General features: G+C 47.6%; 1 protein-coding gene and 1 pseudogene across 5 annotated transcripts in view; both read left to right on the top strand.

Moving 5' to 3' along the window:
- The window catches only part of wasf1 (WASP family member 1), a 258562-nt gene that overhangs the window by 136038 nt on the left and 95007 nt on the right, over positions 1-27517 (top strand). For 3 of the 5 annotated variants that reach the window (XM_072500005.1, XM_072500002.1, XM_072500001.1), the window contains exon 2: positions 4524-4586. The exons of 1 other annotated variant lie outside the window; for it this stretch is intronic. In XM_072500005.1, coding sequence (XP_072356106.1) covers positions 4557-4586 — 30 coding nt within the window. In that variant the 5' untranslated portion in view covers positions 4524-4556. Of the gene's footprint in view, positions 1-4523; positions 4587-4615; positions 4635-27517 lie in introns of those variants that run through there. One more of the 5 variants, XM_072500004.1, reaches the window with a different exon arrangement.
- On the top strand, positions 8650-9605 carry LOC140411750 (large ribosomal subunit protein uL30-like; annotated as a pseudogene).

The raw sequence follows: 27517 nt of genomic DNA, 5'->3' as shown, positions 1-27517 counted from the left end.
CGGATCCTTGAACTTCACTGGTTCATATGCTGCAATTAGTCGCGCACAGGCCGGTCCAAAAGAGGCCGATCTCTAGTGCGCAGGGCTTCTTATCCTTCTTCTCTTTCGCGCCCTTTTGGGCGGTCCTAACTCCAGATCCAGTGGATCGATGGGGTTTCGATCACCCTCATTGATCCTGGCCAATTAAGGGACGGATACCTCGGTGGCTGGGTGGGTCCTAGCTGTCATTGTCCCAGGCACGTAGGCCTTTCTAAATAAGGGGAAGTGGCGCTGGTTAGTCTGCTACTGTTGTAGTTCTTTGACTCGAACTCTATTGTCCTGGGGGAAATGGCGATTGACTAATGGGTGCAAGTTTCGGTTAGGTCTGGCTTCTTTGCACAATACACAGAGGCTGTGTACTTGTCTGTGTCTAAGTTGACCACAATTCCCATGGTCCTTTGCAGGTGGCCATTTTAGATGGCTACAAGGTGTAATTTATTTTCTTACAATGAAGCACCAACAAAGCTCTGAAGAAGAGTCATGCACACTCCAAATGTTAACTCTGTTTCTCTCTCGACAGATTCTGCCAGATCTGCTGAGTGTTTCCAGCATTTTCTATTTTTATTTCAGATTTCCAGCATCCACAGTAATTTGCTTTTATCAATAAAAGGCTGTTATCTTCTGGATGAAATCACAGTGAACCGTAATTAAATTAAGTATTGTTTTTTTGTCATCTCAGAAGAGGAGACTCGGTCATAAATCCATAATCCTGTCTGGTAGGGGAGGCACGGTGGTGCAGTGGTTAGCACTGCTGCCTTAGGGCACCGAGGATCCAAGTTTGATCCCGGCCCCGGAATGTGTATACACATTCTCCTCGTGTCTGAGTAGGGCTCACCTCCACAACCCAAAGATGTGCAGGGTAGGTTAGTTGGCCACGCTAAATTGCCCCTTAATTGGAAAAAAAATAATTGGGTTTCTAAATTTATTTTAAAATGTTTTTTTTTTTAAATTTTAAATCCTGGCCATTAGCTTGGAACCATTTCGAAAGTCTTTTTAAATTGGATCCATGTTTCTTTTTAAGTAACCTCTTAAAACCGTTTTTAAAAATGTGTAACAGAACGAATGGGTATGAAAATTTGCATCTAACTTATTTAACAAGTAGTACTTGCAAGCAAGAGTGTGTTTGTTTTCTCATATTTTTCTTCCTCCTGGACAATTGGTCCGGTTGTGTTGTTGCATATTGAACTTGGCGCTTTCCTTTACCCAGGGTGGGCAATAATTTTCATGGGTGGGCCACATAATACTTTTGGTATATCATCACAGGCCACCTATCTGTTTTGTAATAAACTTACCACCTCCTCTGAAAAAAATTCTCAATGTGAAGCGAGAAGTATCTCGTGAGCATCAACAAGGGAGGTGAAGTCAGGTGTCATCTGTCATTACAATCCGGAGCACTGCTGCAAGGTGGTCATCGCTGATGGTGGTTCTTTGAATTATTAAATTTGATGAAAGAAAATGTTTGCTCACAGACATATGTTGACCCAAACAGTACAAGCATCTTTTGGGCATGAGCCCTGATCTTTGGAAAGTGCTGTTGTAATTTGTGTTAATGACAGACATGTTCTTGTATTTGGCTGCATGTTTGCTCTCGAGATGTCAGTTCAAGCCATATTCTTTGAATATGGCGACACTGTCTTTGCAAACTAAGTACACAGCTATCCTTATTACATCCGTAAAGTATTTAGAAGTAAGTCCACTCCCTTGTTAAAAACTCTGCATTCAACTCATGTTTGTATTGTTTCCTCCACTGAAGTGCGACGAAACCGCATTTCGGCAAAACTGAAAACTATCTCTCAAAATTTTCACACGGCTCCTGTGCTAAACTGTTTGTTGGTCTTATTAGCAACTTGATTATAGCAACCAATCTTGGGTTCATACCCTGCTACAGACATTGCATTGTTTTTCTGCTGTACAATGTGTGCCAAAAGTAAATTTTGATCAAAACACAATGATCTGATTTTTATGTTTGCCTGGTCTGGGAATCATGGCAGCCTGGGCTGAATGTGTCAAGTGGGCCATATTTTGTCTACCTCTGTCTTAACCCAAAAAAGTAATTAGTACTGGTGATATGCTGCCAGATTAAGACCAGTAAAAGTTGAAGACAGTTTGATTTTCCACAACAAGTTTGGTAACTCGTCACTTTAAACCCAAATGATGATGTCTTTTTACTCCTGACGCTATAACTATTTTTAATAAAGAACAAAGAACAGTACCGCACAGGAACAAACCCTTCGGCCCTCCAAGCCTGTACCGGTCATGATACCAACCTTTGCCAAAACCCTCAGCACTTCCTTGTGCCGTATCCCTCTATACCCATCCTATCGATGTATTTGTCAAGATGCCTTTTGAACGCCGTTAATGTATCTGCTTCCACAACCTCCTCTGGCAACGTATTCCAGGTACTCGCCACCCTCTGCGTAAAAAAAACCTGCCTCGCAAATCTCTAAACTTTGCCCCACGGACCAGTACTGGGCAAAAAGGCACAGTAGAGGGGCAAGGGAGCTTGTTTGGCTGGGAGTTTGTTGGGCTTTTGACTGGTGAGAATGGACAGGCGGTGCTCTTGGCTTGGGTCGCTGCTCCTCAACCTACGAGAGGGTTGCTGCATTGTGGGAATAGTTTGTATTGAGTTGGTCGCCAAGCATTGTTGCCAGACTGTGCATTATTTTCCCAGCTCCAAGTTGAGGTCAACAGTCACTTGTTCTGATTGACAAATGCCTCCCTTGTTCTATGTAAGGTTGCACTGAACCCCAAGATAATTCACATACATTTGTAACTAGGTATTCTAGTATTCTGGTTGCAGAACATTTTTTTTTGCCCCTAAACTGGCATATCCAGGCTGTACTGAGTTGAGCCATCGAAGGGTGCGATTGTTGATCTCCCAGGCTATTGCCAAAAATGGCTGGCTGCATGTTAAAATCAGAATAAAAATGCATCTACTGGAGTTTACTAATATGGGTAGCCTGAATTTGTAAAATGTGTACAAAGCAAACAAAAAAAAACAAGAGGTGAAATCAGGTTTGGTTTCATTTTGGATGCTATAAGGCCCTTAAGATCCAAAATGGCATTTGCAGGTTGTACATGCACACACAACTGATGTGAAGTGCTTTGAATGCCATATCAATAAAGGGATTAGCACATGCTCCTAATATCTGCTGACAGCATGCAAAGCCAGCAGATCAGGATTTCAGTAAGCATGCAGTGCTGATTTTGATGCCAATGCTGACCTTTTGGAGCTTCGCACCCCAGACTACATCCTGCCTTAACCTCCTACAGCCGAACAGAGGATGAAGCTTCCCCCCCATCCCCAGCACTAGGTAAAAGAACCATTAACTAAAATTGTTTCTGGACTGTCTTCAGGCAGTCACCTAAGCATTTGGATATTTTCCATGCTTAATTTTCAATAGTTTACTGAGAGTAATCTGGCTGTTGTAAAGTACTTTATGGTTACCTGAAGCCTTGTGCACATGCCAGTTATTTTCAGACATGGATGACTAAGTAAGGGGCTTCCACTTGCACATGAATGAACAGAGGCCATGTGAAACAGGAAAAGCTGCTCCAAGGAGGGAGTCCTCCCGGTGGGACTTTGGGGAGCAGATTGGTTCTTAGAACCAGTTGCAGGAAACATGTGACTCCACTGAAGCCCCTTTGCACACTGGCATCCAAAGCCATAATGACAGCAGTCAGGCTCCATACCAACACTCTGATATTGGATGAATGCTACTTATGCTGCAGAAGAAGCCAAGCCATCAGGTGCTGCATCATGGTTGATTTCAAAGGGATGATAAGCTGATGGAGTTGGACACTTGTTCTAGATTTTCCAGTGCACCAAGCATTTGGGCGTTTCTTTTAAATTTGCAGAATGTGGGTGTCGCTGGCCTAGGTCAGCATTTATTATCCATCCCTAATTGCCCTTGTTCAGAGGGCCTTTTAAGGCTTCAGGTAACCATAAAGTACTTTACAGAGGGCCTTTTAAGTGTCGACCACATTTCTCTGTGTCTGGAGTCACATGACCAGGTAAGGACAGCAGACTTCCTTCCCTAAAGGGCATTAGAGAACCAGATGGATTTTTACAAACATCACTCATGGTTTCATGGTGCTCATTAGACTTTCAATTCCAAATTTTTATTGAATTCAAATTCCACCATCTGCCAGGGTGGGATTCAAACCCAGGTCCCCAGAGCATTACCCTGGACCTGTGAATTACTAATCCAGTGACAATAGCACTATGTCACCACCTCCCAGTAGCTGCTTTCCTCAACCTGGACCATTGAAGTCCTTGTCTGAATCCTCTGCAGCAGAATTGTCTAGCCTTGCACATTGGCAAGTACTATCCTTGCCCCTTTCCCTGGTTCCAGGGTATGTGCATGATATCTCACCACAGTGTGCAGTGTCAATATCTGAGCAGGTAATTACAATAGTGAAGTTGAGGGACAATCTGTCTTCATTTGTACTGTTTTCTCTCTCTTCCTCCATTGCTTGAATAGGTTGCAATTCTTGGTGTCTGGAAGGAATAAGAGATGAGGAGAGCCGTGTTGAGGAATCAAAAAGTAAGAAATTAATGTTTGAAGAGACTGAGATGAGAGAACAAGGAATAGGTATTTGAGTTTACTCTTTCTGGTAGTTTTAGGATTGACTTTGATAATGGCTTCAGCAATTAGAACATGCAGTTGAGTCTTTTTCCAGTTTTTGCTGCCTCTGATAGTGTGCCACCTTATCCGGCATGTGAAGGGGAAGTGTGTCAAGTGAGTGTCAGGCATTCTGTTTAGGTGATGTGTATGTACGGTGCGGTTAAATACTTGGCAGTGTGTGCAAGCTATGAAGTGTGGGTTTGAGGCTTGCAACAATATTAAGTGTATGAGGGTGAGCAGAAGCATAGGAATGTTGGGTATAAGGCCTGATAAAAATTATGGGGATGCTGTGCATAGAACAAGGGCTGAGACGAGTGATCCAATTGGTAGGTGATGGTACTGTATCCAGGTCCTTGGGGCTATACTCCTGGCGTTGACTAGCTTGCAAATTAGGAGCAAGAGTAGGTCAATCAGCCCCTTGAGCCTGCTCCACTATTCAATAAGATCTTAGCTGATCTGACTGTTACTTCAACTCCACATTTCTGCCTAGCCCTTGACCTGCCTCTAATGTTCTCGGGGGGAAAAGAGTTCTAAGATTCACTATCCTCTGACAAAAGAAATTATATCCATTTTAAATGAGAGATGCTTATTTTTAAGCTGTATCCCCTAGCCTTGTCTCTCCCACAAGTGACGGGTTGGGGGGGGGGGGTGGAGACCACCACATCCTTTCAGTATCCACACTGCCAAATCCGCTCAGGATGTTTTGTCATGTGAGAGTACCTTTAATAAATGGGGGTTTATGAAATAGCTGTACTGGATGTACCTTTAAGAAATGGGTGTTTATTAGAGAGCTGCAGTGATGTCAGAGAGTGGTGGAGCTGGGCTGTCTGTCTGCTTTACTTTCGTTTTAGGCTGTTTGCTACAGGGTGTGGTTAGTTTTGTTTTGAGCTGGATAGCTGCAGGCAAAGCAAGGAGCTGCATAAGGATCTCTCTCTGCAAACTAAGGACTGTCTCCAAATCAAATGGGTGATTTCAAAGTGCTGACTGCTCTCAATAGTGAATTTAAACCTGATCTTTGTTTTAAAAAGGGTCTACCGGATGTTGTTGAAATTAAATGAAAATCGCTTATTGTCACGAGTAGGCTTCAATGAAGTTACTGTGAAAAGCCCCTAGTCGCCACATTCCGGCGCCTGTTCGGGGAGGCTGGTACGGGAATTTATTAAGGATTATCTGTCGAGTACTGTATTCTTTGGGGATTTATTGGTGTTGATAGTTGAGATGTTTACTGTGGGTTTATAAAGTGTTAACTAGTTTCATAAATAAACATTGTTTTAATTTAAAAGTACTGTAGATTTCTGTTTGCATCAACCTGCAGCGTGTACTCCCCATAACCACAATCTATTAAAAGTTGTGAGTCATAAGAACATAAGAACTAGGAACAGGAGTAAGCCATCTGGCCCCTCGAGCCTGCTCCGCCATTTAATGAGATCATGGCTGATCTTTGTGAACTTAGCTCCACTCTCTGGCCCGTACACCATATCCCCGAATTCCTTTATTCTTTAGAAAGGTATCTATCTTTTTCTTAAAAACGTTTAAAAAAGGAGCCTCAACTGCTTCACTGGGCAAGGAATTCCAGAGGTGAACACATGATACACTTTGGGGTTCTCTAAACCCTGGCCCATAACAGTTTCAATAAGATCACCTCTCAATGTTCCAAATTCCAATGGATACAGGCCCAGATGGTCCAAACTTTCCTCGATGACCCCTATCCCTGATGGCAATTGAGTGAGCTTTCTCTGAACTCTTTTAATACATTTATATCCTTTATTAAATAAGGAGATCAAAACGAATGTCCTATATAGCTGTAGCAAAACATCCCCACTTTTATATTCCATTCTTCTTACAGTAAAGAACTACATTCCACTTCCTATCTTTGTCTCATCAGAAAATGTAACAACATGCATTTGGTCCCTTCACCCAGGTCATTGTCATGTGAGAGTCCCTTTAAGAAAAGTGTGTTTTATCAACCGGCTGCAGTGATGTCATTGTGTGGGTGGATCTGCAATGTGATTCTGCTTTTTACTTTCGTTTTGAACTAGAAGCTCTTTTTGGCTCTGCATTTTAGTTTAGCTTTCAGTTGGAGAGTTGCATTCAAAACAAGCTGATGTATACTAGTGTCTCTCTCTGTGTGTTAAATAAGGTGTTTGGATCACTTGATGATTTCAAAGGTAATACCTGTTTCTGTAAGGAATGCAACCCTACTGCCTTTGTTAAAAAGTATTTTGGCTTATGGATGTTGTTAGGAAAGTTACTACGGGTTACCTGTAGAGTACTGTATCTTTTTGGGGGGTTATCAGTGTTGGTAGTTGGTAAGAGGTAAGATGTTTACTGTGGGTTTATAAAATGTTAACTGGATTCATAGAATAAACATTGTTTTGTTTTAAAAATACTTTAGATCTCTGTTGCATCACACCTGTAAAGTGGGCCCTTGTGCTCCCCATAACCAAAATCTATTAAAAGTTGTGGGTCAGGTGAACTCTATGATATACTGTGGGGTTCTCTAAACCCTGGCCCATAACATCATTGATATTGATTGAAAATAATCGAGGACCCAACAATCATCCCTGGACACTCCACTTGTTCCAACTTGCCAACCCAAATTAGTTTCTCCTGTTGTATCTACACAGTTCAAACAATCTTGAAAATGAATGTTTGTATTAAATACAGAAGGCAGCCATTGTTATTATCCTTAACATATTCATCACCAGAACATGGTGCTTGGTGAAATCTGAGCTCTTGTGTCCTGTTTATAGTGACAAACTGAAATCCAATTTGCTAAATATTTCATAGTCAAATCAGCTACACGTTAAAATACTATGTGCTGCTGCAGACAGCTATTTTCACTTTCCAATGATACAAATATAACAGTATGACTTCAAAGCTGAGTCTTCCTCTGAATCTAAAGCATGTAGTTGTGCTGCCTGTCTATTTTTCTGCTCCAGATCAGGCAACATCCTGGTGAACCTTGTTTATACTCTCTCCAAAGCAGCCATGTCCTCCTGGTAGTGTGGCGACCAGAACTGCACGTAATATTCCAAATGTGGCCTACCTAAAGTTTTATACAACTATAACATGACCTGCCACCTCTTGCACACAATACCCTGGCTGATAAAAGCAAACCGTATGCCTTCTTGACCACCTTATCCACCTGCATTGCCACTTTCATGGAATTATAGACCTGAACGCCCAGATCCCTGTGTATGTCAATGCTCCTAAGGGTTCTGCCATTTACTTACTTCTTCATACATGAATTTGACCCTCCAAAATGTATCATCTCATGTTTGTCTGGATTGAACTCCATCTGTCATTTCTCTGCCCAACTCTCCAATCTATCTATATTCTGCCGTATTCTCTGACAGTCCCCTGCACTATCTGCAACTTCACCTATCTTAGTGTCATCTACAACCTTGCTAATCAGCCCATCTACATTTTCCTCCAGATCCTTTGTATATATTACAAACAACAATGGCCCCATAACTGATCCCTGTGGAAGACCACTAGTTACAGATCTCCATTCTGACAAACTCCCTTCCATTGTTACTCTGTCTCCTGTTGCCAAGCCAGTTCTTTATCCTTCTAGCTAGCACACCCTGAATCCCATGCAACTTTACCTTTGTACCAGTCTGCCATGAGGGACATTGTCAAACGCCTTACTGAAGTCCATGTAGATGACATCCCTCATCAATTAATTTGTCATTCCTCAAAAAGCTCTATCAAGTTGGTAAAACATGACCTTCCCTGCACAAAACCATGTTGCCTATCACTAACAACTGAATATATCCTGTTCCTCAGTATCTTCCCCAACAGCTCCCCACCACTGATGTCAGGCTCATCGGCCTGTAATTACCTGGATTATCTCTGCTTCCCTTCTTGGACAGAGGGACAGCATTGGCTATTCTCCAGTCCTCTGGAATCTTGCCTGTGGTCAAAGATATCTGTTAAGACCCTTTTCCCTCCCTCACTCCTCTCGGCCATGGCGATAATGGCGGACACAAAAGCGAAGAAGTTGCCGTCTGTCCCTGAAAGCCTTTTGAAAAAGCGCCAGGCGTTTGAACTGATGATGGCCAAGCGCAAGGGTTTGTTGGTAGAAAAGAAGATGGTCGCTGTATGGAGTTTGAATATTCTTCCTCTGTCTGCGTGAGTCTCACTCCCACAACCCAAAGATGTGCAGGTTAGGTGGATTGGCCACACTAAATTGCCCCTTAATTGGAAAAAAAATTAATTGGGTACTCCTTTTTAAAAAAATGTTTTTAAAAGAAAAGAAGATGAATAAAGTGAAGAGAAAACTAATCTACAAGAGAGCTGAGTTTTACCACAAGGAGGACAAGCAAATGTACAGACGTGAGATCTGCCTTGCCAGAATGTCACACAAAGCTAATAATTATGTTCCTGCGGAAACCAGGCTAGGTTTTGTGATTCGTATCAGGGGCATCTATGATGTTAGCTCTAACTTTCGTAAAGTGAGTCAGCTCCCATGACTGCATCAGATCGTCAATGGAGTGTTTGTTAAACTGAATAAGGCTTCAATCAACATGCTCCGTATTGTAGAGCCACATATTGCATGGGGATATCCAAATCTAATATCTGTCCGTGAATTAATCTACAAACGTAGCTTTGACAAGATCAAGCATCAGAGTATTGGTCTTACTGAAAATGTTGATTGAAAAACAGCTCAGAAAATATGGCATAATTTGTATTGAAGATCTGATCCATGAGATCCAGTAGGCAAGAACTTCAAAATGGGCAACAATTTCTTGTGGCCCTTCAAGTTATCCTCGCCACGTGGTGGCATGAACAAAAAGTCAACACACTTTGTTGAGGGTGGTGATGCTGGTAACAGAGAAGACCAAATCAACAGAATGATGAGAACTATGAACTAAAGGTAAACCACAGATGTGAGATTTCCACCATATTCTGTTAAATAAAGAAATTAATTACAACATGGGAAAGAAAGATATCTATTAATGCCCCAGCAATTTCCTCTCTTGCCTCCCACAGAAACCATATCCCAGCAAGGGGGTTTGTGTACCTTAATGCATTTTAAGATACCCAGCACTTCCTCCTTCATTATGCTGACATGCTCTACAGTATTCACCCACTTATCCCTAAACTCAACATAATAATCTTTTTTGTCACAAGTAGGCTTACTTTAACACTGCAATGAAGTTACTGTGAATAGCCCCGAGTTGCCACGTTCTGGCGCCTGTTCGGGTATACAGAGGGAGAATTCAGAATGTCCAAATTACCTAAAAGGTCGTCTTTGGGAATTGTGGGAGGAAACCGGAGCACCCGGAGGAAACCTACGCAGACACGGGGAGAATGAGCAGACTCCGCACAGACAGTGACCCAAACTGGGAATTGAACCTGGGATCCTGGCGCTATGAAGCAACAGTGCTAACCACTGTGCTGTCGGTCATGTCCCTCTACTTGGTGAATACCAATACAAAGTACTTATTACGGATCTCACCCACTTCCTCTGACTTTATGCATAACTTCCCTCCTTTGTCCTTGAGTGGGCCTACTCTTTTCCTAGCTAACCTCTTGCTCCTTATATATGTATAAAAGGCCTTTGGGATTTTCCTTGACCATGCTTGCCAATGACATACCATGTCCATGGCCTCTTTTAGCCCTCCTAACTCCCCGTTTGGGTTTGTTCCTATTTTCCCTATATTCTTCAAAAGCTTCATCTGTTTTTAGTTACCAAGACCTTATGTATGCTTCCTTTTTCATTTTGACTAGTTTCACAATTTTGCCTGTCACCCATGGTTCCCTAATCCTGATATTTCTGTCCTTCATTTTCGCAGGGATGCCTGTCCTGCACTCTAATCAACTGGTCTCTAAAATACTCCCACATGACTTGCCGCACATTTCGGCAGCTCCCGCTATAACGGACTTTTGGGCTCTCCGGAGGAGCCCCAATGGAATTTTTTTGACTAAATCCCGTGTGGGAAGGTGAAGTAAGGTCCCCCTTCCGTCGTATGGAGGGGATTAGCAGTGGAGCGGCGGAAAAAGAGGCTTTGGAGCAGCGGCAGAAACGAGGGGGAAAAATCAAGATGGAGGAGGTCGGAGATCGAGCAGCATGGGGGCCGGACCAGCAAGGGTTTCTCGGGAGGAGGAGCGTGGAGGAGCTCAAAAAGGAGGTGCTGGCGCCAATGCTGTTGGCGATCGAGAGGCTGAAGGAGACCCAGAAGGCCCGGCGGTAGAGCTCCGAGAGGTGAAGGACAAAACTAACGAGGACGAGATCTTGGGCCTGGCGGTGAAGATGGAGGTGCATGAGGCGCTGCACAATAGGTGGGCCGAGAGACTCGAGGTCCTGGAGAACAGGTCGAGGAGGAAGAATCTCCGGATTCTGGGCCTCCCCGAAGGAGTTGTGGGGGCTGATGCCGGGGCGTATGTGAGCACGATGCTCCATTCGCTGATGGGTGCGGAGGCCTCTCCGAGCCCCCTGGAGCTAGAAGGGGCTCACCGGGTCCTGGTGAGGAGACCCAAGGCTGGCGAGCCGCCACGGGCGATAGTGGCGAGGTTCCATCGCTTCGTGGACAGAGAGAGTGTCCTGAGATGGGCCAAGAAGGAGCGGAGCAGCAGATGGGAGAATGCGGTGATCCGAGTCTACCAGGACTGGAGCGCTGAGGTGGCAAAGAGGAGAGCTGGCTTCAACCGGGCCAAGGCGGTGCTGCATTAAAACAAAAAGGGTGAGATTCGGAATGCTGCAGCCAGCGCAACTGTGGGTCACTTATCAGGACCGACACCATTATTTCGAGACGCCAGAAGAGGCTTGGACCTTTATCCAAACGGAAAAATTGGACTCGAACTAAGGGACTGTGGATGTGGGGGGGATGTTGACTGTATACAGGGTTGTAAATATGGGTAAAGAATGTTTCATGGGTGGGACGATGGATGGGGATGGGGAAAGAGTTCTTGATGGGGGGGGACAGTGAGGAATGTGGACGTCGGTGCTGGAGGGAGGTGAGACTCTGGGATGGGGGAATTGGGATAAAGCCGCAACAGGAGCTGCGCCACGGGGTGGGTCTGGCTCAGGAAAGCGTGGGCTTTTTCCCGCGTTAGGGAGGGGGGGATGGAGGAGCGCAAGGAGGAGGAGGGATTTCCACACGGTGGCGGGGGGGGGGGGGGTCAACGGGAAGGCGGGGGAAGCCGGGTCAGCAGGAGTCAGCTGACTTACTGAAGTATTATGGGGGGAGCAAAAGAACTGGATTCGGATCTAGCGGGGAGGGGGGGGGGGGGGGACAAGAGGGTTGCTGCTGCATTGGCCGAGGGGGAACTGAAAATGGAAGAGGTGGTCGGGGCCTAAATGGGCCGGTTAAGAGGGCCCGAGTGTTCGCGCACTTAAAGGGACTGAAGACAGACGTGGTCATGCTTCAGGAGACACATCTGAAGGTGGCAGATCAGGTCAGGTTAAGGAAGGGTTGGGTAGGACAGGTGTTCCATTCGGGGCTGGATGCGAAGAATAGAGGGGTGGCAATACTGGTGGGGAAGCGGGTGTCGTTTGAGGCCAAGAACATAGTAGCGGACAATGGAGGCCAATACGTGATGGTGAGCAGTAGGTTGCAGGGAACGGGGGTGGTATTGGTAAATGTATACGCCCCGAATTGGGACGATGCTGGATTAATGAACCAGATGTTGGCGCGTATTCCGGACTTGGAGGTAGGAAGCTTGATAATGGGTGGGGATTTCAACACGGTGTTGGACCCAGCACTGGATCGCTCCAGATCTAGGACCGGAAAGAGGCCGGCTGCAGCCAAGGTGCTCAGGGGGTGCTCAAGGTGCTCATGGATCAGATGGGGGGAGTAGATCCGTGGAGATTTGCCAGGCCTTTGGCCAGAGAATTTTCTTTTTTCTCCCATGTACACAAGGCCTACTCCCGGATAGATTTTTTTGTCCTGGCCAGGGCATTAATCCCGAAAGTGGAGGGAACGGAGTATTCGGCCATAGCCATTTCAGACCACGCCCCGCACTGGGTGGAACTAGGGCTGGGGGAGGAGAGGGACCAACGCCCGCTGTGGCGGTTGGATGTGGGACTGCTGGCAGACGAGGAAGTGTGCGGGAGGGTGCGGGGGTGCATCAAAAGGTCTCTGGAGGCCAACGACAATGGGGAGGTGCAGGTGGGAGTAGTATGGGAGGTGTTGAAGGCGGTGGTCAGGGGAGAGTTAATCTCCCTCAGGGCTCATAGGGAGAAGAGAGAGGGCAGGCAAAGGGAGAGGTTAGTGGGGGCGATCCTCAGGGTGGACAGGAGATATGCAGAGGCCCCTGATGAGGGACTACTCCGGGAGAGACGAAGTCTCCAGACGGAGTTCGACCTGTTGACCACAGGGAAGGCAGAGGCACAGTGGAGGAAGGCACGGGGGGCGATGTATGAGTATGGGGAGAAGGCGAGCCGGATGCTGGCACATCAGCTCCGTAAGAGGATGGCAGCGAGGGAAATAAGTGGAGTCAAGGATGGAAGGGGAGCTACGGTGCGGAGTGCGGTGAAAGTGAATGAGGCATTCAAGGCCTTCTACGAGGAGCTGTATAGGTCCCAGCCCCCAGGGGGAAAAGAGGGGATGCGACGATTCTTGGACCAACTGAGGTTCCCGAGGGTGGAGAAGCAGGAGGTGGCTGGTTTGGGGGGGCGAATTGAGTTGGAGGAGCTGGTTAATGGACTGGGGAGCATTAACTGGAGAGATCTCTTTGATCCTGAAGCGGGATAAGGACCCACTGCAATGCGGGTCGTATAGGTCGATCTCGCTCCTCAACGTAGATGCTAAGTTGCTGGCAAAAATGTTGGCTACGAGGATTGAGGACTGTGTCCCGGGGGTGATTCACGAGGACCAGGCGGGATTTGTAAAGGGCGGGCAGCTAAATAACAATGTGCGGAGGCTCCTAAACGTGATAATGATGCCATCGGTGGAGGGAGAGGTGGAGATAGTGGCAGCTATGGACGCGGAGAAGGCCTTTGACCGAGTAGAGTGGGAGTATCTCTGGGAAGTGTTGCGGAGGTTATGTTTGAGGAGGGGTGTATCAGTTGGGTTAAGCTCCTATATGGCGAGTGTGGTTACGAATCGGCGGAGGTCAGAGTATTTTCGGCTGTATCAAGGGACGAGGCAGGGGTGCCCCATGTCCCCCCCCCTGTTGTTTGCATTAGCAATTGAACCTTTGGCCATGGCATTAAGGGAGTCCAGCAATTGGAAGGGGGTGGTTCGAGAGGGAGAGGAGCATCGAGTGTCGCTGTACGCAGACGACCTGTTGCTGTATGTGGCGGACCCACTGGAGGGGATGGTGGAGGTCATGCAGATCCTAAGGGAGTTTGGGGACTTCTCGGGCTACAAGCTCAATGTAGGGAAGAGTGAGCTCTTTGTGGTGCATCCGGGGGACCAGGGAAGAGGGATAGACGACCTACCGTTGAGGAGGGCGGAAAGGAGCTGTCGATACTTGGGGATCCAGGTTGCTGGGAGCTGGGGGACCCTGCACAAACTTAATTTGACGCGGCTGATGGAGCAGATGGAGGAGGACTTCAAACGGTGGGACATGTTGCCACTCTCGCGAGCGGGCAGGGTACAGTCGATTAAAATGGTGGTCCTCCCGAGGTTTCTTTTTGTATTCCAATTCCTTCCAATTGTGATCACCAAGCCCTTTTTTAAGAGGGTAGGCAGGAGCATTATGGGTTTTGTGTGGGCGAGTAAGACCCTGAGGGTAAGGAGGGTGTTCCTGGAGCGTAGTAGAAATAGAGGAGGGCTGGCGTTGCCGAATCTGGGTGGCTACTACTGGGCAGCCAACGTGGTGATGATCCGTAAGTGGGTGATGGAGGGAGAGGGGGCGGCATGGAAGAGGTTGGAGTTGGCGTCCTGCAAAGGGCTCTGGTGGCGGCACCTCTGCCGCTCTCGCCGACTAGGTACACCACGAGCCCGGTGGTGGCGGCAACGCTAAAGATCTGGGGGCAGTGGAGATGGCACGGGGTGAGATGGGAGCCTCGGTGTGGTCCCCGATCAGAGATAACCATCGGTTTGTCCCAGGAAAGGTGGACGGGGGGTTTCAGAGCTGGCATCGGGCAGGGATTAGAAGAATGGGGGACCTGTTCATCGATGGGACGTCTGTGAGCTTAGGGGCGCTGGAGGAGAAGTTTGGACTACCCCCGGGAAATGCTTTCAGGTACATGCAAGTGAGGGCGTTTGTGAGGTGGCAGGTGAGGGAATTCCCACTGCTCCCGGCACACGGGATTCAAGACAGGGTGATTTCGGGCGTATGGGTCGGAGAGGGCAAGGTGTCACCGATATACCAGGAGATGAAAGAAGAGGGGGAGGCTTTGGTAGAGGAGCTGAAGGGTAAATGGGAAGAGGAGCTGGGGGAGGAGATTGAGGAGGGTCTGTGGGCTGATGCCCTAAGTAGGGTTAATTCCTCTTCCTCGTGTGCCAGGCTGGGCCTGATGCAATTCAAGGTTGTTCACAGAGCGCATATGACTGGGGGGGGGGGGGGGTGCTGAGCAGGTCCTTTGGGGTGGAGGACAGATGTGGGAGGTGCTCGGGAAGCCCGGCGAACCATGCCCATATGTTCTGGTCGTGCCCGGCTCTGGAGGGGAGTGGCGAGAACAGTATCTAAGGTGGTGAAAGTCCAGGTCAAGCCAAGTTGGGGCCTAGCATTATTTGGAGTAGCGGACGAGCCGGGAGTGCAGGAGGCAAAAGAGGCCGGCATTCTGGCCTTTGCGTCCCTGGTAGCCCGGCGGAGGATCTTGTTAGTGCAGAAAGATGCGAAGCCCCCCATGTTTATGTCTTGCTATGCAAGTTTTCTTTTCTTTTTGTTATGGGGGGGGGGGGGGGGGGGAGGGGTTTGTTTGGTTGAAAATGTTGTTAAAAAATTCTTAATAAACATTTTTTTAATAAAATACTCCCACATGTCAAATATGGATTTACCCTCAAACAGCTGCTCCCAATCCACATCCTCCAGCTCTTGCCGAATTCTGTTGTAGTTGGCTTTCCCCCAATTTAACACACTCACTCGAGTACCACTCTTGTTCTTATCCATGCGTATTTGAAAACTTATGGAATGATGATCACTATTCCCAAAATGTTCCCCTCCTGAAATTTTGGTCACCTGGTCGGGCTCATTCCCCAATACTAGGTCCAGTAAGGCCCCCTCCCTGGTTGGACTATCAGCATACTGTTTCAAAAAACCCTCTCCAAATTGCTCTCCATTCAAACCTCGCAGTAAGGGAGTCCTCAGTCAATGTGGGGAAAATCGCACATCACAACAACCCTGCTATTTTTACTTCTTTCAAGAATCTGACTACATATCTGTTCCTTTGTACCCCACTGGCTGTTGAGATACCTATAGTACAACTCCAACATTGTGATTGCCCCCTTCCTATTCTTGAACAAACAACAAAGAAAAGTACAGCACAGGAACAGGCCCTTCGGCCCTCCAAGCCCATGCCGACCATGCTGCCCGACTAAACTACAATCTTCTACATTTCCTGGGTTCGTATCCCTCTATTCCCATCCTATTCATGTATTTGTCAAGATGCCCCTTAAATGTCACTATCGTCCCTACTTCCACCACCTCCTCCGGTAGCGAGTTCCAGGCACCCACTACCCTCTGTGTAAAAAAAACTTGCCTCGTACATCTACTCTAAACCTTGCCCCTCGCACCTTAAACCTATGCCCCCTAATAATTGACTCCTCTACCCTGGGGAAAAGCCTCTGACTATCCACTCTGTCTATGCCCCTCATAATTTTGTAGACCTCTAGCAGGTCTCCCCTCCACCTCCTTCGTTCCAGTGAGAACAAACCGAGTTTATTCAACCGCTCCTCATAGCTAATGCCCTCCATACCAGGCAACATTCTGGTAAATCTCTTCTGCACCCTCTCTAAAGCCTCCACATCCTTCCGGTAGTGTGGCGACCAGAATTGAACACTATACTCCAAGTGTGGCCTAACTAAGGTTCTATACAGCTGCAACATGACTTGCCAATTCTTATACTCAATGCACCGGCCAATGAAGGCAAGCATGCCGTATGCCTTCTTGACTACCTTCTCCACCTGTGTGCCCCTTTCAGTGACCTGTACACCTAGATCTCTCTGACTTTCAATACTCTTGAGGGTTCTACCATTCACTGTATATTCCCTACCTGCATTAGACCTTCCAAAATGCATTACCTCACATTTGTCCGGATTAAACTCCATCTGCCATCTCTCCGCCCAAGTCTCCAAACAATCTAAATCCTGCTGTATCCTCTGACAGTCCTCATCGCTATCCTCAATTCCACCAACCTTTGTGTCGTCTGCAAACTTACTAATCAGACCAGTTACATTTTCCTCCAAATCATTGATAGATGCTACAAACAGCAACGGTCGCAGCACTGATCCCTGCAGAACACCACTAGTCACAGCCCTCCAATTAGAAAAGCATCCTTCCATTGCTACTCTCTGCCTTCTATGACCTAGCCACTTCTGTATCCACCTTGCCAGCTCACCCCTGATCCTGTGTGACATCACCTTGTGTACTAGTCTACCATCAGGGACCTTGTCAAAGGCCTTACTGAAGTCCATATAGACAACATCCACTGCCCTACCTGCATCAATCATCTTTGTGACCTCCTCGAAAAACTATCAAGTTAGTGAGACACGACCTCCCCTTCACAAAACCATGCTGCCTCTCACTAATACGTCCATTTGTTTCCAAACGGGAGTAGATCCTGTCTCGAAGAATTCTCTCCAGTAATTTCCCTACCACTGACGTAAGGCTCACCATCCTGTAGTTCCCTGGATTATCCTTGCTACCCTTCTTAAACAGAGGAACAACATTGGCTATTCTCCAGTCCTCCGGGACATCACCTGAAGACGATGAGGATCCAAAGATTTCTGTCAAGGCCTCAGCAATTTCCTCTCTAGCCTCCTTCAGTATTCTGGGGTAGATCCCATCAGGCCCTGGGGACTTATCTACCTTAATATTTTTCAAGACGCCCAACACCTCGTCTTTTTGGATCTCAATGTGACCCAGGCTATCTACACACCCTTCTCCAGACTCAACATCTACCAATTCCTTCTCTTTGGTGAATACTGATGCAAAGTATTCATTTAGTACCTCGCCCATTTCCCCTGGCTCCACACATAGATTCCCTTGCCTATCCTTCAGTGGGCCAACCATTTCCCTGGCTACCCTCTTGCTTTTTATGTACGAGTAGAAAGCCTTGGGATTTTCCTTAACCCTATTTGCCAGTGACTTTTCGTGACCCCTTCTAGCCCTCCTGACTCCTTGCTTAACGATACACACAATGACTCGCTGCAGGATCCCACCAACATATCCTCCCTCAACACAGCTGTGATATGTTCCCTAACCCAGGCATTGTCAAACTCGCGGGTGCGACCCGTGGGTGGGTCACGGGCGGGTGTCAGGAGGGTCGCAGAGCCGTCCGTCACGACGGTCCAAATCACGCAAATCCGTGCGCAGCAGCCGGCTTTTAATAACGTCGGCTGCAAGCAGCCTTCAAAATGGCCAGGAACTAATTTTTTAAAATTGGCCACACTGCGCATGCGTGCCCGATCATTGGTGCGCCTGCGCAAAACTATGCGCAGGCGCACCAATGATCGGGCACGAATGCGCAGTGTGGCGTCCGCAAAACTATGTGCAGGCGCACCGATGATGGGGCACACATGCGCAGTGCGGCTGCATTTTTAAAATATGGTCGCAGCCCATTTTTGTCAGCAACAAACAAGGTAATAGAAAATGGTGGGTCGCGCAGGTCGGCCGGCGTGGGTCGCGCAGGTTGACCGGTTGGTACAGATGGGTCCCCGGAAAAAAGGTTTGAAAAACTCTGCCCTAACCAGTAGTGCAATTCCCTCACCCTCTTTCTGCTATCTCCTCTGTCGTCTAAAACATTGATATCTCGGAACGTTAAGCTGACAGTCCTGTCCCTCCTTTAACCACGTCACCGTACTAGCAACAATATCATAATTCCCCATATTAATCCAAGCTCTAAATTCATCCGTCTTACTTGTTATGCTTGTGTCGAAGCAGACGCACTCCAGACCTACTGAAATCAGCAACTTCCCTCTTCTTTTTTTTTGATAAAAGTAGTTGTTTATTTATTTTTTTTAAATATTTATATTAGGGTATTTGCAATTTTTTATCATAATAACAATAACAGCGACATAAACATGGCACAATAAACATTTCCACCCCATCACAATCTTCACACCCCCCAACAATAAAACAACAGTCTGCTCCCCCCCCCCCCCCTTGGAATTCTGCTTCTGCTGACATTTTAATTTACCCCGAGAAAGTCGACGAACGGCTGCCACCTCCGGGTGAACCCAACCATTGACCTCTTAAGGCAAACTTTTTATTTACTCGAGACTGAGAAACCCAGCCATGTCACTAACCCAGGTCTCTACACTCGGGACTTCGAGTACCTCCACATTAATAAGATTCAACTCCGGGCGACCAGGGAAGCAAAGGCCAAAACGTCAGCCTCTTTCAGCCCCTGAACTCCCGGCTCTTCCGACACTCCAAAGATCGCCACCTCCGGACTCGACACCACCCGTGTTTTGAGTACCGTGGACATCACCTTAGCGAAACCCTGCCAAAACCCTCCAAGCTCCGGGCATGCCCAAAACATGTGGACATGATTTGCTGGACATGCCGTGCACCTCGCACACCTGTCCTCTACCCCAAAAAACTTGCTCAACCGGGCCCCCGTCATGTGTGCCCGGTGGACTACCTTGAATCTTATCAGGCTAAGCCTGGCACATGATGAGGATGTGTTAATCCTGCGTAGGGCATCCGCCTCTATCTCTCCCACCAGCTCGTCTTCCCTTTAGCTCCTCCTCCCCAGATCTGCCCCCAGATTCTCAGAGCCGCCACCACCACCGGACTTGTGGAGTATAGGGCCGGCGAGAACAGGAGAGGTGCCAAACTTGTGTCTTTACATGACGCCGTTCCCAAACTTGTGTCTTTACTTGTGTCCTTTCACTCCCACGCTGACCCCTCCCCCAGTACCCAATTCCTAATCATGGCTATATTTGCCGCCCAGTAGTAATTACAAACGTTCGGCAGCGCCAACCCACCCTCCCCCCGACTGCGGTCCAGCAACACTTTCTTCACCCACGGAGTTTTACCTGCCCATACAAAGCCCGAATAACCTTATCCACCCACTTAAAAAAGGCCTTCGGGGTGAAGATGGGGAGGCACTGAAAGACTAACAGAAATCTGGGAGGACCGTCATTTACACAGTCTGTACCCTCCCCGCCAGTGATAGCCGGAACATATCCCATCTCTTAAAGTCCACTTCCATTTGTTCCACAAGCCGGGATAGGTTTAACTTGTGCAGTGCCTCCCATTCCTGAACCACCTCGATTCCCAAATATCGAAAGTTCCTTCCTACTATTCTAAACGGCAGCTCTCCCAGCCTCTTCTCCTGCCCCCTAGCCTGGATCACGAACATCTCACTTTTCCCCATGTTCAATTTATACCGTGAAAAATTACCAAATTCCCCATAGATCCGCATAACTTACCCCATCCCGTCCAACGGGTCTGAGATGCAAGTCATCTGCGTAAAACGAAACCCGGTGTTCCACCCCCCCCCCCCGAACCAGCCCCTTCCAGTACCTCGAGGCGCTTAACGCCATGGCCAGTGGCCCTATGGCCAGAGCAAACAGTAGTGGGGAGAGGGGACACCCTTGCCTCGTCCTTCGGTGTAGTTTAAATAACCCGACCTCAACCGATTCGTACGCACACTAGCTACTGGTGCCTGATAGAGTAACCGCACCCAGTCAATGAAGCCCTCACCAAACCCCAACCTTCACAGCGCCAGGGTCCCAGGTTCGATTCCCTGCTGGGTCACTGTCTGTGCGGAGTCTGCACGTGTCTGCGTGGGTTTCCTCCGGGTGCTCCGGTTTCCTCCCACAGTCCAAATGCGTGCAGGTTAGGTGGATTGGCCATGATAAATTGTCCTTCGTGACCAAAAAAGGTTAGATGGGGTTATTGGGTTACGGGGATAGGGTGGAAGTGAGGGCTTAAATGGGTCGGTGCAGACTCGATTGGCTGAATGGCCTCCTTCTGCACTGTATGTTCTATGTTCTGTGTTCCCAGCACCTCCCACAGGCAATCCTTCTCCACCCGATCAAAGGCCTTCTCCGCATCCATCGCGACCACCACCTCCATCTCCCCTCCTTCTGAGGGCATCATAATAACATTTAGGAGCCTTCGAACATTGGCTATGAGTTGCCTGCCCTTTACAAACCCCGTCTGGTCTTCCCCTATCACCCCAGGGACACAGTCCTCTATCCTTGTGGCTAATAACTTAGCCAGCAGTTTGGTGTCCACATTCAGTAGAGAAATTGGCCTGTATGACCCGCGTTGCTCCGGATCCTGCTCCCGTTTCAGCATTAATGAAATTGAGACCTGCGACATTGTTGGGGGGAGTACTCACTTCTCTCTTGCTTCATTAAATGCCCACACCAGCAGTGGGCTCAATATCTCTGAAAACCTCTTCCAGAATTCCACCAGGTTGACGTCCGGCCCCGGGACCTTGCCAGATTGCATGCCTTCCAACCCCTCCATTATTTCTTCGATTTCAATTGGAGCTTCCAGTCCTTCCACCAGATCCTCATCCACCCTCGGGACCCTCAACTGACCCAAGAACTGCCTCATCCCCTCCACCCCAGGTATAATTTGCTGTAAAAGTTCTTGAACACCTCATTCACCCCCGCTTGGTCCAGGACCGTTACCCCACATCTACTCTTTACTCTCCCAAGCTCCCTGGCCGCCTCCCTTTTTCTGAGCTGGTGCGCCAACATTCTGCTTGCCTTTTCCCCATACTCCTAGATCGCCCGGCCATTGCCTTCCTCGGCTGTTCCACCACCTTCCCTGTAGTCAACAGCCCAAATTCCACCTGCAACCTCCGCTGCTCCTTCAGTAACCCCGCGCCCGGGGCTTCCAAGTATCTCCTGTCCTCCTAGATTATCTCCCCAACTAGCCTATCCGTCTCAGCTCTTCCACCTTTTCTCTGTGGGCCCATATCAAATTAATTACCCTCTGACCACTGCCTTCAAAGCTTCCCAGACCGTTGCTGCAGAGACCTCCCCTGTATCATTTGTTTCCAGGTGGTTCTGGATGGACTTGTTCACCCGCCCACAGACCGCTTCGTCTGCTAACAACCCCACAACCAGCCTCCATAGTGGGCGTTGTCCTCTTTCCAAACTAACCCGTAGATCCACCCAATGTGGGGCATGATCCGACACTGCAATTGCCGAGTTCTCAGTATCCGCCACCCCCGGTAGCAGAGCCCTTCTCAGAACAAAAAAGTAGATCCGAGAGTATACCTTGTGGACATGGGGAAAAAAAGAAAACTCCCTCGCTCTTGGCCGTCCAAACCCATTATCAAGTTATGTCACTCTTAAGTCTGGGATCTTACCTAACACCGCCTGATAAATTCCACATCATCCCAGTTCAGAGCATATATGTTCAGGAGTACCACCTGCACCCCCTCCAGCTTCCCACTCACCATAATGTACCTGCTCCCCGTGTCTGACACAATTCTCCCTGCCTCAAATGCCACCCGTTTATTAATCAGAATCGCTACCCCCCTGGTCCTTGAATCCAGCCCCGAGTGGAATACTTGACCAACCCACCCCTTCCTCTATCTAGTCTGGTCTGCAACCTTTAAGTGTGCCTCTTGTAACATTGCTACATCCGTCTTCAGCCCCCTCCAGATGCGCGAACACGCGAGCTCTCTTGACCGGCCCATTCAGCCCTCGAATGTACCATGTAATCAGCCTTGTCGGGGGACTCGATGCCCCCCCGGCACCCGCCGACTAGCCTTCACCCTTTTTAGGTCAGCCTCCAGCTCGTGACCCCGGCCTCCTCGAGCCTGCCTTCGGTCATCGATTCCCCCCACAACATCCAGAACTTCACCCCCTTCTTGAAGAGGGCTGATTTTGCCTGATTAAACCCGGCTCTCCTCTTGGCCAACTCCGTGCCCAGGTCTTGATAAATGCGCAGCTCACAATTTTCTCACCTCCTCCGGCTCTTTCTTGGCCCACCGCAGAATATGTTCCGTGACCAGGAACTGGTGCGTACGTACCACCGTTGTCCTCGGCGGCTCGTTCGTTCGGGGCTTCTTTGCGAGGGCTCTATGCGCTCTATCCACTTCCAAGGGCTGAGGGAACGCTTCAGCCACTGCCAACTTCTCCAACATGTTCGTCACATAGGTCCTCATATCCAATCCCTCACTGCCTTCAGGGAGGCCAACGATTCTCGGGTTCTGCCTCCTGGACCTGTTCTCCAAGTCCTCCAACTTTTCCTGCATTCTTTTCTGGCAGTCATTCATCATCTCTACCTTGGTCTCCAACACGGTTATGTATTCCTCGTGCTCGGACACCTTTTTCTTCACCTCCTGGATCACATGTCTGTGGATTTCCTGATTCTGCACCACCTGATCGGGTCCAGAGTGTCCTTAAGCTTGGCAAGGCATTCTTCAAAAAACTTCACCAGCTGCTCCGTCGACCACTGTGCCATCTCCCTGCGGCCCTGTTTCTCCGCCATGTCTTCCCGCGTTGCCAGCTCTGCTCGCGTCTTTCGTGTAAAACTTTGTCTTCTCACACGGCCACTTCTGGTCCAATTCTCCTCACCATCTCACTCTCCACCAATTCATCCAATAAAATCCGGAACAAAACGGGAGAAAAAGGTCCACTAGTCCGTCACAGTCTACTCCTCCATGGCCACCACCGGAAGTCCATCAGCAACTTCCCTTCGCCGGTTCTCCTTCTTAGCTATATTTGTCTCCGGCTCCAGCTCTTCCCCAGTCTCTACACCTGCTGGCCTTCTGTTGCGGTTCCCACCCCGCTGCCAAACTAGTTTAAATTGTTGCTGATTTTTGCCTTCGTTTAATTGCTCTTGTTCTATCACCTTTGCTCTTGAGTCACCAGGTATCTTTCTGATACTGCCATGTGGTTCAAGTCCGAGTAATGATCAATAATCCAACACACCGCTTAGTAAGAGTTAAATCAACGCACATTTATTATATACAGTAATCAATACTTATGCATTAATTCTACGTCTAAGCTACTTCCTACAACTAACAGGCCAATACTTAACTTTGGGAATGGCCCACCAGGTCAGGGAAACGAATGGCCTTTCGTATGAGTTCTGAGCCTGCGGGATTCGAAGCTGGTACAGGTTGATAGCTAGGAGCGCCTATCTCGTAGCGAGCGTTGAAGTAAGACTTACGATTTGAGCGGTTGTTGCAGAAGGGTCTCGAAGGGTGCAGAAGGATGAAGAAGGGTCAATTTGAACTTGGACTTTATTCTTATAGTCCCCAGGGGCTTCCTGCCTTTCGGGGCGGACCCTGTACCTGGTTCCAAGTGATTGGACTTCAACCCAATCACTTGGTTCAATATTCTCCAATGCTGGAGCGATTCCTTGATCGATGGGCGGTTTTGGGGTGGTCGTTCACCTCTCTTTGCGCAGGAAAGTCTGGGTTGGCTTTGTGTGTCTAATTTGTTGCACATTGTTCCCGGGGATTGCTAATTAATATTCAGATGGCTGGTGTTTTGTGATGTTGATGGCTGCAGGTATTGATTCTGTCTGGCCTCCCCAGAGGCGAATACACAGTTTTACCTGCAGCTGCTTGTTTGAGTCCTGTTGGCTGATTTTCCCATCAGCCTTTTCGGTTCGCCATTTTTAAATCGGGGTTAGCCATTCTAAATCGGGAGTTAGCCATTTTAACTGGCTACAAAATTCTCCCGAAACACATTAGCAAACGTCCAAAGTGAGTGGGCATAAGCATGACAGATGCAGTATAATGTGGATAAATGTGAGATTATATCATGTCCTCACTGTCTACAGGAATAGTGCCAGAAGACTGGAGAGAGGCGAATGTTGTCCCCTTGTTCAAGAAAGGGAATAGGTATAACCGTGAGACTTATAGGCCGGTTAGTCTCACTTCGGTCATAAGTAAATTATTTGAAAGGGTCCTGAGGGATAGGATTTATGATCATTTGGAAAGATGCAGCTTAATGCAGGATAGTCCGCACGGATTTGTGAAGGGTAAGCGTTGCCTCACAAGTTTGATTGTATTCTTTGAGGAGGTAACTAAGTACAAAAATGAAGGTAGAGCAGTTGATGTCTTATACATGGATTTTAGTAAGGCGTTTGATAAGGTGCCCCATGGTCGGCTCATGCAGAAAGTAAGGAGGCATGGCATGGAGGGAAATTTGGCCGATTGGATCAGTAACTGGCTATCACAGAGAAGACCGAGGGTGGTGGCAGGTGGTAAATTTTCATCCTGGAGCCCAGTCACCAGCGGTGGACCACAGGGATCAGTGCTGGGTCCTCTGCTATTTGTGATTTTTATCAATGACTTGGATGATGGAGTTGAAGGTTGGGTTAGTAAATTTGCTGATGATACCAAGATTGGTGGAGTAGTGGATAATGTGGCGGGCTATTGTAGGCTGCAAAGAGACATTGATAGGATGCAGAGCTGGGCTGAGAAGTGGCAGATGGAGTTTAACCCTGATAAGTGTGAGATAATTCATTTTGGGCGGACAAATTTGAATGCGGATTACAGGGTTAATGGCAGGGTTCTGAAGAATGTGGAGGAGCAGAGAGATCTTGGGGTTCATGTCCACAGATCTCTGAAGGTTGCCACTCAAGTGGATAGAGCCGTGAAGAAGGCTTGTAGTGTGTTAGCATTTATTAACGGGGGGATTGAGTTTAAGAGCCGTGAGGTTATGCTGCAACTGTACAAGACCTTGGTTAGACCACATTTGGAGTATTGTGTGCAGTTCTGGTCACGTCATTACAGGAAGGATGTGGAAGCATTGGAAAGGGTGCAAAGGAGATTTACCAGGATGCTGCCTGGATTGGAGGGTGGGTCTTATGAGGAAAGGTTGAGGGAGCTAGGGCTTTTCTCATTGGAGCGAAGGAGAATGAGAGGTGACTTAATTGAGGTGTTTCAGATGATGAGAGGGATAGATAGAGTGGACGTTCAGCGACCTTTTTCCTCGGATGAATGAAGCTGTTACAAGGGGGCATAACTATAAGGTTCATGGTGGAAGCTATAGGAGGGATGTCCGAGGTAGGTTCTTTACTCAGAGAATGGTTGGGGCGTGGAACGCACTCTCAGCTATGGTATTGGAGTCGGACACTTTAAGAACTTTAAGCGGTTGTTGGATAGGCATATGGAGTGCACTAGAATGATTGGGAGTAGGTTGATTTGATCTTAGTTTCAGACTAGTTCGGCACAACATCGTGGGCCGAAGGGCCTGTACTGTGCTGTACAGTTATATGTTCTATCTGCTTCGGTAACAAAAATAGGAAGGTAGGTTATTATTTGAATGGGTGTAAATTGAGAAAGGTGGATACTCAGTGAGACCTTGGTGTCCTTGTGCACCAGTCTAATAGGACTCGTCAAAATTCTAACAGGATTAGACCGGGTCGAGTCAGAAAGAATGTTCCCGATGGTGGGGGAGTCCAGAACTAGGGGTCATAGTTTGAAGATAAGGGGTAAATCTTTTATGACTGAGGCGAGGAGAAATTTCTGCACCAGAGAGTGGTGAATCTGTGGAATAATAATCTTTATTAGTGTCACAAGTATGCTTACATTAAACACTGCAATTAAGTTACTGTGTAAATTCCCTAGTCGCCTGTTCGGTAAACTGAGGGAGAATTGAGAATGTCCAATTCACCTAACGAGCACGTCTTTCAAGACTTGTGGGAGGAAACCGGAGCACCCAGAGGAAACCCATGCAGACACAGGGAGAACATGCAGATTCCACACAGACAGTGACCCAAGCCGGAATTGAACCTGGGACCCTGGTGCTGTGGAGCAACAGTGTTAACCACTTTGCCTCCGAACACGCATGTATTTTGGGACTTCTGGGTGGAAACCGTAGCGTCCAGAGGAAACCCACACAGAGAAGGGGAGAACTTGCACAGACAGTGACCCAAGCCAGGAATCGAACCCGAGTCCCTGGCGTTGCAAATCAGTACTAGAGTAATTGAGGCCAAAAAGTTGTGTAATTTCAAGAAGCAATTAGATAGCCTCTTGGGACTAAAGGGATCAGGGTATTGAACTTGATGATCAGCCATGGTCATAATGAATGATGGAGGACCCTCGGAAGGGCCGAATGGCCTCCTGCTTCTATTTTCTATGTGTCAATAATGATAGGGTCCTCTGGAATAGGCAGAGGTGGATGCATGTTAGGAATGTTTTCGGGGAATCGCAGAAATTGTTGACTCTTGGAGTTGTCGTTTAGGTATTGTAAAATTTGAATAATTTATCTGCAGACCCATACTGGGAGTTGGTGGTGTGGTGAAGGTGAGTGGCATGAGTGAATAAAAAGAATTATCTGAACAGTAGGACATCTTTTTGTGGAATTCTGTTGGTTGAGTAGGTAAAACCTGGTTCTGAAGATATGTTTACAGATTTTGGCATTCGGAAGTATTTACTTTCATGGAGCTGCAACAAGCTGCCATGAAAACAGTTTGAGACCAGAATACTGGATTCATTGAAGAAACAGATGCTCTGATGGAATATTATTACTCTTGAGATGCTTAAAGGATAAGATCAAATAGCTTTAAAGGCTTCCAACCAATCCTGCGACATCTGTCTTTCAAAATTACTCTTCCTTGCTGAGAATTCCTTCGCAATCAAGACACCGTATAGCTCGATCATTTTCAACATATACTACACAAAGTGACAACATTTTCAAAAATAATGCATTTGGCCTTGAAGTGCTTTAAGCCACCTGGAAAGCTACAGTTTAAATGTTTTCTTTGTCATCTTCCACCATCCTGGGAATAAACTGTAGATTTCCAGTTTTATGAGAACATGAAGAATTATGGAATTGAATTATGGAACA

The sequence above is a fragment of the Scyliorhinus torazame genome, chromosome 4 (genome assembly GCF_047496885.1).
Source record: "Scyliorhinus torazame isolate Kashiwa2021f chromosome 4, sScyTor2.1, whole genome shotgun sequence".
Classification (NCBI taxonomy): domain Eukaryota; kingdom Metazoa; phylum Chordata; class Chondrichthyes; order Carcharhiniformes; family Scyliorhinidae; genus Scyliorhinus; species Scyliorhinus torazame.
The sequence above is the reverse complement of the archived record's forward strand: the minus strand, read 5'-3'. Positions and strand labels throughout refer to the sequence as shown.